This window comes from Ictalurus punctatus, chromosome 5 (assembly GCF_001660625.3).
Source record: "Ictalurus punctatus breed USDA103 chromosome 5, Coco_2.0, whole genome shotgun sequence".
Classification (NCBI taxonomy): Eukaryota; Metazoa; Chordata; class Actinopteri; order Siluriformes; family Ictaluridae; genus Ictalurus; species Ictalurus punctatus.
The window spans coordinates 33,359,809-33,370,035 of NC_030420.2; the positions used below are offsets into that span (position 1 = coordinate 33,359,809).

At 43.7% G+C, this 10,227-nt stretch overlaps 2 protein-coding genes across 2 annotated transcripts in view; both read right to left on the reverse strand.

The window, feature by feature from the left end:
* fsd1 (fibronectin type III and SPRY domain containing 1) overlaps positions 1-3,350 on the reverse strand; it is a 20,677-nt gene extending 17,327 nt beyond the window's left edge. Inside the window, exons 1-3 of the mRNA XM_017467449.3 lie at positions 3,220-3,350; positions 1,675-1,770; positions 1,233-1,364 (exon numbers count right to left, since the gene is read on the reverse strand). Of these exons, the coding sequence (XP_017322938.1) occupies positions 1,233-1,364; positions 1,675-1,770; positions 3,220-3,234 (243 nt within the window). The 5' untranslated portion in view covers positions 3,235-3,350. The remainder of the gene's footprint in view (positions 1-1,232; positions 1,365-1,674; positions 1,771-3,219) is intronic.
* Positions 3,351-3,953: 603 nt separating this feature from the next.
* On the reverse strand, positions 3,954-8,865 carry ccdc181 (coiled-coil domain containing 181). The gene is made up of 6 exons (XM_017467212.3): positions 8,617-8,865; positions 7,381-7,524; positions 5,743-6,561; positions 5,465-5,611; positions 5,168-5,325; positions 3,954-4,885 (listed from the first exon to the last, which is right to left on the reverse strand). Exons 2-6 carry the CDS (start codon positions 7,480-7,482, stop codon positions 4,714-4,716), a joined length of 1,398 nt encoding a protein of 465 aa, XP_017322701.1. The 5' UTR covers positions 7,483-7,524; positions 8,617-8,865; the 3' UTR covers positions 3,954-4,713.
* Positions 8,866-10,227: the final 1,362 nt, after the last annotated feature.

Below are 10,227 nucleotides of genomic sequence, written 5' to 3' on the forward strand. Positions count from 1 at the left end.
TGTCAGTCACAGTGAAGGAGGAGGAGGCGTGGCCTCTGTGTGTCAGTCACAGTGAAAGAGGAGGAGGCGTGGCCTCTGTGTGTCAGTCACAGTGAAAGAGGAGGAGGCGTGGCCTCTGTGTCAGTCACAGTGAAGTAGGAGGAGGAGGCATGGCCTCTGTGTGTCAGTTACAGTGAAGGAGGAGGAGGAGGCGTGGCCTCTGTGTGTCAGTTACAGTGAAGGAGGAGGCATGGCCTCTGTGTGTCAGTCACAGTGAAGGAGGAGGAGGAGGCGTGGCCTCTGTGTGTCAGTCACAGTGAAGGAGGAGGAGGCGTGGCCTCTGTGTGTCAGTCACGGTGAAGTAGGAGGAGGAGGCGTGGCTTCTGTGTGTCAGACACGGTGAAGGAGGAGGAGGAGGCGTGGCCTCTGTGTGTCAGTCACAGTGAAGGAGGAGGAGGAGGCGTGGACTCTGTGTGTCAATCACAGTGAAGGAGGAGGAGGCGTGGCCTCTGTGTGTCAGTCACGGTGAAGGAGGAGGAGGCATGGCCTCTGTGTGTCAGTCACGGTGAAGGAGGAGGAGGTGTGGCCTCTGTGTGTCAGTCACAGTGAAGGAGGAGGAGGCGTGGCCTCTGTGTGTCAGTCACAGTGAAGGAGGAGGAGGAGGCGTGGCCTCTGTGTGTCAGTCACAGTGGAGGAGGAGGAGGCGTGGCCTCTGTGTGTCAGTCACGGTGAAGGAGGAGGAGGAGGCATGGCCTCTGTGTGTCAGTTACAGTGAAGGAGGAGGAGGAGGCGTGGCCTCTGTGTGTCAGTTACAGTGAAGGAGGAGGCATGGCCTCTGTGTGTCAGTCACAGTGAAGTAGGAGGAGGAGGCGTGGCCTCTGTCTGTCAGTTACAGTGAAGGAGGAGGCATGGCCTCTGTGTGTCAGTCACAGTGAAGTAGGAGGAGGAGGCATGGCCTCTGTGTCAGTCACAGTGAAGGAGGAGGAATAGGCGTGGCCTCTGTGTCTGTCAAGCACAATGATGTAAGCATGTACTAATTGTGCATCAGTCTTCTTGTCCATTTTTGCATATTCATAAAATCTGGATTTATTAATCAGCGGAAATGTGCAGAGACTTCTGTGCCTTTTCTGCTGTCTAGTGGTGTTTTTTTTGTGGAGTCATCATGCAGGGAAATGTATTACTTAATATTCAAAACATGTTTTTAGTTGATGTTTAAGCTTCATTAGCGTTAAAGAAGAGAAACCAGCCCTCACCTGCAGCTCATACGTGCGACTGGCTCGCTCCTGTTTGATTCGGGTCACCATTCCCTCCTTCAGCTCGTCCAGAACAGCATGCAGAGAGCTGAACTCCGACTCCAGATCCTCCTGAACACGGGTGGAGTTTGCCTAGGCACACACACACACACACACACACACAGGGCCAGTGAGAACAGCTTTGGCTCGAGCCAGGCATTTATCAAGCTGATGTCTTGATGCTTTACTACAGAGTTCTCAAACTTCAGTAGTGAGAGTGCTGGACTGGACAGTTTTCAGCACGTCATTCATCACATCGGTGACTTATTACACTGTACAATGTACGGTGTAAAAGTACTCAATAAAACACTCTGTGTCGTGCCGTTATAGGAAAATAATCAACGACAGGGTGGTGCCATAAATCACAGTTACTTTAACCATCCTGAAGTTGATTACTGATCACCTCCAGGTTCTGCAGATTTTGCTTCAGGCAGCAGATGAAGTTCTGGATCTCCTCATTTTTCAGCGCCAACGTGTTGACGATCTTGTGGAGAGACTCCTGAAACACACACACACACACACACACACACACATACACGCGTAAAATAAAACCCACACACGGTAGCCATCTCTCAATTCTTTCATTCCTGTTCGTCATTTCTATATACACATTTTCTCGACCAAATCTAAGGGGCGTGTCTCTCTGTGTGATCACCTGACACGACCGACACTGATTGGCTGCATGAATCTATACGGTCTGGGCGAGAAAGAAAGAAATCAGCGTCTTGCTTCTTCGTACGATTCCGCGTGGGTTTCTTTTCAGAACATTTGCAAAAATCCAAAATATTCTGCTTTAAGATGATGATGACGATTTCCTTGAAACAGAAGGAGAGCTCATTTTCACCCACCATCCCTGCGCACCGATAAGAACGAGAATGAAAGAATTTGATAAGTATCGTGCCCAGCTTCAGAGGTGCTCCGATTAGGAAAACTACTACCTTACTTCCTGTTCCAATGCGAAACAGTCATGCGATGAAATCTCAAACACAGGTTCCCAAAGTTTTCTTTTGCTTCGTATATTGATTCTAGATCGTGTCCCTTTCTGGAAAGGAAAGCTTAAAGGACCGACCAACATAAGGACCGTTTATGTATCGGAATTTTTTTTTTTATAGCTCTCAATTCCCAGGACTCGACGTCTAAAGTCCGAATCAAAATGATTCTCCCAACTCCTGTAAGATCTGCAATACCCGATATGAACAAATTAGCTTAAAGATGTCTACGATCTGCTGTTTATAACTGAATACGCATTTCGCCTGTTAGAGCTCAGCTTTAGAGGTGTAGATGTTGGATGTTAATAGTTTGTCCACTTTAAAGCACAAAAACGACCAATTTAGTGACTGATTACCGAGTACGTGCCTGACCACCAAACCAGCAACGCATATATTCTTGTAGGAGGGATTAGAACAGATTTCAAAATGCTGTGAATGCATGCATAAAGTCTGTATAAGGGAGGAAAAGCTTGATGTGCAGGGATGATGGTCCTCCACGCCCTGATCACCCTGAGATCCTACACAGGACTGCTAAAAGCTCTTGACCATAACATCCAGACTGTAATAAGCAATGCAGGAACACTATATGATGATGATGATGATGATGATGCACGTTATATAAATGTATAGACTGGCCTAAATATAAATAAGACAGATCTACAGCACGTGCTTGAGTCTTTATATATGACCTCGCCTCTGACATGCACCTGCTGCTCCTATAGAACTTCAAATCAAATCAAAGTGTTTTTATTTGTATATACGCAGTATTCGCAGGTTATCCCCCCCCCCTGATAAAGACTTTACTTTGTGTCCTTGTGTCCTGTCCTGACGGGCGGCTGCAGTGATAATAAAGCTGGAGAGCCTCATGCATCAACTCTGCTTGCTTTCTTTGTTATCCTCAAAACATCACGAGCGCTTTCAGTCTCTTCTCTCTCTTTCTCTCTCTTTCTCTCTCTCACCTTTTGCTCGTCCATGTCGCAGCACCGTGACTCCGACGCTTTAGAAGGATTTATTTGTTTATTTATTTTTATCCCAGATCCTGCGGAGCTGCTTCTGTACTGATGATGCTGTTACAGGGCACAGAGCTCAGAGGTGCGGGATTACGTCATCGCCGGTACCGGAAGTGCATTTTAAATTGGATTTGATTTATTTTTTTTAAACGAGCCAAGGCTATAATCAAATTCGATTTATAAACATTTGTATAGGGTTTGTTCGCGCTTTTTTTTTTAACGTATTACACTAACCGAAGATAAAGAAAGTGAAAAAAATATCGTTTTTATAGTCGCATAGCAACCCCGGCACTATCTGGGCCAATCAGACGCAAGTATCTCATCCGGGCATTTCTGGCTGCACAACCCCTAGCTAACCAGCTAGCCCTTTTTTATTATTATTTTTATTTTAAATAAGAAAAGCTTTTCATATTTATTTAGCTAGATACTTATCTTACTAACTAATTCTTGTCTAACCAAAAAAGGGTCTAACTTCGTATATACAAATAACCTCCTCAAAGAGACCCTTGGCTGCTATGTTCGAACTAGCTTTATAGTTAGCGAAGACTAGCGAGTATTTATGGGAGGTGTAGTTTTTAAAACGTGTCCGGACTACAATTAGTGAAAATGGCTATACTCTGACATTCAGAAAAGGAATCTTATAAATAAATAAATTAATTAATTAATTAATGAAACACCACAAATTGTTTAAAATGCCTTTAAAGTATACCGTAAACATACCAACACAATGCATAGAAATCATTTGTGCGCATGCGCGGGGTATGCAAGTTTTTCACGGCGTTACCATCGCGTTTTAATGTTTTTATTTCCCACTTTTACAAAATAGATATAAACATGAAGCCAAAGACGTTTTGTCAGAAAATATTGCTTACTGTTTTGTTTAATGATAAGCATACACCTATAATATAGTTTTCCCCACCACACAGGATGAGTAAACTGTAATGTAAATATAATCTGAAACTTATCTCTTATCTGTCAAACATCAATAATAAATAATTTACAGTGTAATGTGTAGTACAACGCTAAAAATATCAATTCTGGCTAAACTATCGGATATACTGTTACAGGGTTGTATGTGTAAAGCTGAGAGATGGAAGCCAACAATAACTACTGAGAATGGGCAGGGCTTAGAAATAGTTGCCATAGTGACTAGGAAATTGTGAGGAATTTAGTAATGTTATACATGCTGAATATAGAGTTGGGAACAGCTCAAAAGCAGTAAGCATGGTGACTGAGATTTTATTGATCCACTGTAAAATGGAGCCTGGAACTGAGTGGAGCTCGGTCACGGCAGCCTTGGTGATTATAGAACTGCGAGTTCCGTGAGCGGTAGCCGGGGTGATTATGGAATTGAGAGGAGTTCAGAAGCGGTAGCCATGGTGATTATGGATTTGGGAAGAGTTTAGATGCGGTAGCCATGGTGATTATGGACTTGGGAAGAGTTTAGAAGCGATGGCTGTAGGGCTGTTTGAATCGGAGGGACTGGATCTCGTTGACGGGGTAGTAGAGGTCGTTCATGCGTCTGGCGCGTCGTTCTTCCATCAACAGCCTGCGGGAGCGCTCTCGAGCAGCCTGTTGCTCCAGCCGCTTCTCCAGCCGCTTCCTTCTCAACCACCTGCACAGAAACACACAGTCCTGGTACCTGTACTCATAAAAAAATATATAACGGTGTTTAAACACAGTATACAGATGACCCATAATGCATTTTGAGATTGGTAGGAAATAAACACCAGTAGAGTACAAATCATTTTAACTCCAAATGTTAAAAGCCAAATACGTTTGGATGATTTCTACATATTGAGGAATGAGAAGAGCAAAATCCTGTACACAATGTAACGTAACATCAGATGTTCACACTGAATATGGCGAGTGGGTGTGTTGTGTGTTGTTGACTCACAGTCTGAAGGCTTTCTCACACTCCTCAGGTTGGTGCAGGTAGCTGCTACCCTCCATCTCGAGCTTCTTCATCTCCTCCAGCTGTCGCTCCTTCAGCTGCTGCTGCTGCTTCTTCTGCAGCCAGAGCTTAAACGCTTCCTCTGCATCACAGCACTCCCTCTGTGCACATCCAGAGACATGGATACACACGCTGCAGCGTTAACTAATCACACACTCCACACAATAAAATATAATCTATAAATGTGCCAGAACTTTCTACTGCACATCTGTTTGTTGTGAATATGCTCCTGATATGCACCTTTCCGCTCATCCTCTCCATCTCCTGAGCTCTCTGCACTCTCCTCTCCTGCCGCAGCTGCTGCCTCTTCTTCATCATCCACGACCTGAACGCCAGCTCGTTCTCCTGACGCTTCTGCTCCTCCTCCTCAAGTCTCCGCTCTTCCTCCTGAGAAGAAAAAAAAGAGGTCTGGATCATACATTTAATACAGAAGCACAGAGATTTGCGATTTATTAAGTTGTGTTTTACACATCCTTGTGATTGCTAGACAGGATGTGAATGTAATTTTTGTCCTCAACCTCTCTGGAGAGTTTCTCTCTCATCTGCTGTTGTTTGTTCAGCAGCTCTTTCTGCTGCGGCGAGAGGGAAAAGGTGGCATGAGATGAAACCCCGCTGGCCGACTGAACCCTACGCTTGCTGCCGTATCTATACACCGCCCTCTGCGTGTTGCTCGCTGAATTGGGACGCGACCGGGGTCGTGCTGGAGGCCTGGGCGCATAGCGAGGCTCGGATGAGGCCGAAGAACCCGAGCTGGAGAGCAGTTTCGGGGAGGAGGACGGACTCTTGCCGGGTTCTCGTTGAGTCTCGGGGAGAGGCGGGAGCAGTCCTGGACTCTCCATTTCTTTCAGACTCACTAGATCAAACTTCCCGTCCTTCTCCACCAGCACTCGTCCTTCTCTCGCGCCGTCTCTGCGTGCGTCTCCTCCGCCGCTTTCCTCCCGAGAGGAGATCTTCAACTTCAGCATGTGGCCCGAGACGTCTGCCGGACTGTCCTCCAGGTCGCTGGCGGGAACCACCAGGTCCACGAGGGTGTCTTTGAAGTGCAGACGGCGGCGACGTGTCTCGTCCGGCGCCTCCTGGTCCTTCAGCTGCCTGTTCGCCTGCTCGATCTTCTGCTGGATGAATTTCTTCTCTTCTTCCACCTGTTCTTCATCCTGCTCATGTTTAGAATCGCCGTCGACGTCGAACGCATCCTCCAAAGGGTCCATGGGCGTCGGCCATCTTTCGTTATCTCCGTCGTCGTCCGTGCAAATTTGGCTCCGCCCTTCGTCAAGTTCCTTCCGTCGTTCCTCGTCTTCCAGCTCGTGGTCTAGCTGGGCTTCAGTGTCCTCGTCATCCTGTTTTGGAAAAAGCAGGATCGGTTACGCGCAGGATGGAATACGACCATCTAAAACCGCGAGGTGTGTGCCAATAATCAGATTTATGATACATTGCGATATTTATAATTAAATCCACAATACTGTTATTGGAATTGTATTGGGAAGTCAGGAAATAAAGTCTGTCCCATTCTTTTTTTTTCAATTCAATTCATTTGTATAGCGCTTTCAATAATGGACATTGTCTCCAAGCAGCAAATTTACTTTTACGGTTATACAGCTGAGTGCAAAAGTTTGCACCCCCTTTGGTTTCTGGGTGAAAAACAATGAAAGCCGTACCTCTATTTTCCTGTTTGTCTTAAAAAAAACAACCCAGAATTGAATTTCACGTTTATTTAATGGCATTAGGAACTAAATCTACGTCAACGGTCCTCTTTATTAACAAGTACAAAAGTTTGCGTCCCTCTTAACCTGCTCTGGTTAATGACTTCTGCCTCGTTAAAGACACTAATGACTTAAAACCCGACGTGTTTCATTTATTATCTCTTATTTAAGGCATTAAAAATTCAAGCAGTCGAGTTACGGGTCAAAGGTGATCAGAAAAAAGACATTCCGTGTAGGTGTTTGTGTGTAGAGCATGAACAAAGAGTTTGCGGTGAGTGTGTCTGACATACAAGTAAGAATCAGGTACGAGCATGCGCTGACTGTGTGAAATCCATCCACACACACACACTTTCACAGAAATGCAGAACTATGTCTCACCGCAATACATTATTAAATGCAGCCTCTTTATATATCTGTCTCCATTTTCAGCGTTCACGTGCGCACACACACACTTACCTGCTCTTCGTCCTTGCCCTCCTCGCTGATCAGCCAGTCCAGATCTTTCTCAAAGTCGTCCTCATATTCCACCTGAGTGTTACTGCTCACAGCCACGCTCATCTCTCTCTCCAACCCCCTCTCTCTCTCTCTCTCTCTCTCTCTCTAAAGGGAATCCAATTTGAAATGAATTAAGAAACGTGTTTTCCGTAAGGAGATATTTATATAACATTTACGGAAGGAGTCTCCAGTGTCAGCGCTTTGTAACAGTCGGAGGTAAAGCTGTAACTTTAGGTTTTCAGACATCTTCAGGACAGAGGAGTTTACGCTTCTTTGCGGTTTCTCGGTAACACGCGTAACAAGCTGCTTTTTAACTTCAAGAGAGAGAAAATTTGAGACTGGAGAGAGAACTGTTTTGAGGACGTTCCAAAATATTTAAAAAAAAAAAAGTATGTTGTTGTTTAATGAATAAACGTTTTAATTCTTGGCAAATTGCTACAGGATAAGAGGAATAAAACACTTCATAAAGGTTAGAGATCAAAAATAACCGAGCATGCCGAGTACTGGACTGAGTACTGGACTGAGTACTGGACTGAGTACTGGACTGAGTACTGGACTGAGTACTGGACTGAGTACTGGACTGAGTACTGGATTTACCCAACACATAGACACTCATTCAGTCACCACTGCTGAACATTATTTACCTGACACACACAGCTTTATATCAGCGCAGACGTATCGTAAATATCGAGACCGAGACGCTGACTCGGATCGGTCAGAATTTAAACCGCAACAAACCGGTGTTAAAGAATGACTGGGTAAAATAGTTTTGTTTTCCATTTTAAGAACAATTTGCATTAAACATTGAATATGCAATGTTTCAAGATCATGTTAATCCAATAAATAATAAATAGATTAAGCAGTCTGAGATGGAGCTAGCTGATTTAACAAACACTGAAAACTCCCCTCACTTCCTATAGACCTCCATACACAAGTTATTTATTCCAAAAGCTAGTGGATTTAATAGGTTCAAATATTTACCAAAAAAAAAAATGTTTAAAGGGTTTCTTACTACATATAATAATACATTTGTAACACACAAACAAAACAATTTTATTTTTTACTTTTAGTGTAACTATTAGTTACACTTCTTGATATATTTTTGTGATGTGGTACATTTAGTCAAAATGTGTCAAAACACTGGCCTGCCTACACACACACACACACACACACACACACACACACAATGCAACTCACCTGTAAGACAATGTTATGTTTTCTGTTGCGTTTATGGAGAGCAGAAGCGTTTCTGTTCCTAAAGCAGACTATTTATCAGTCAACTTCCTGTGTGTGTGTGTGTGTGTGTGTGTGTGTGTGTGTGTGTGTATTTGTGTGTACAGTAGAAGTTTAATCCTCTCCAAGCTGCCTGTCGTTATAGAGACGTTCAACACGGCCTGCCGTATCCCCGGCGCATGAGCACACGAGTTTTAGGGAAACTGATGAATAATTAATGAGGCGAGGGGATCATCCAATCAGAAAGCAGCTGCATAATACCGGCGCTTTATATGAACAGACAGGCTGAAATCCTCTTGTAGTAAATGCACATTCTTTCCGGTGTTTAAAAGTTCATTGTTGTTGAAATAATAATAATAAAATAATAATAATAATAATAATAATAATAATAATAATAATAATAATAATAATAATAATAATTGCAGACACCTAACTCTACTGTTTGTCGTTCCAAAGGACTTTATATACATATATATATGAGTTTAAGGAAAGCAAATTCCAGAAAATACACTGAAATCTCGCCCAATCTTTATTTTATTTATTTATTTGTTTGTTTTTACTTTTCATGCAATGCACTATTCCCGTTGCTGATATAGAATCCACATTGAGCCAAAGTAAAGATGATTCAAAATACTGAATACAACCGAAACCATTTCTGCTCAGTAATGTAGAGTCTTGATTGAGTTCCAGCCTGACCTGGAGTCTGGAGAGAAAATATCCTGGTTTTGCTGCTGATATGTCCCTCATGTTAACTGATTTGCACTGGATAAAAGATTTCTGATTTAAAGGCATTCATCGTCCTGTTTTTAACTCTTTTAACTGTGTTCAGTACAAGGCCATGTAGTCACAATATAAGCACATAAAAGAAGAAATAGATCAAACACACCGCCACAAAAGCGTAGCTGTGTTAGCTTATACGGACATGATATGGGTGGGAAAGGTTAAGAAAAGCCTTTAGAATGTTTGTGCTTTTGTCATAAAAGTTGAGTATAACAGCAGAAGTCTGCATATACTGTATACTGTATATTTTCTGATAGAGCAACTGATAGAGCAAGAGGCGTGGCTGTCTGAATTGACAGACAGGTACACCTCCTTGTCCTAATTAGTTAGCTGCTGGTGGTCCATCCATCCATCCATCCCTCCATCCATCTTCTATACCGTTTTATCCTTTTCAGGGTCACTGGGAACCTGGAGCCTATCCCAGGGAGCATGGGGCACAAGGCGGGGTACACCCTGGACAGGTTGCCAGTCCATCGCAGGGCACAATCACATACACACTCACACACCCATTCATACACTACGGACACTTCAGAGACGCCAATCAGCCTACCGTGCATGTCCTTGGACTGCTTTGGACCAAACATCATATACCAAAGCACTGGTCTAAGGACTTCTATGGATCCTCAAAAGGATGAATCTCTGGATTGTTTTGGATGATTTAGATCATAGTTTTTGTGTGCGCTATTTGGGGGGGTATTCAGACATCTGAGCTGTTATCTGAGCTGTTATCTGTTTGCTTAGTCATAAAAGTACTCAGTGATAAAATATTTGAGCTTGTTGCTAGCACTACAGTGG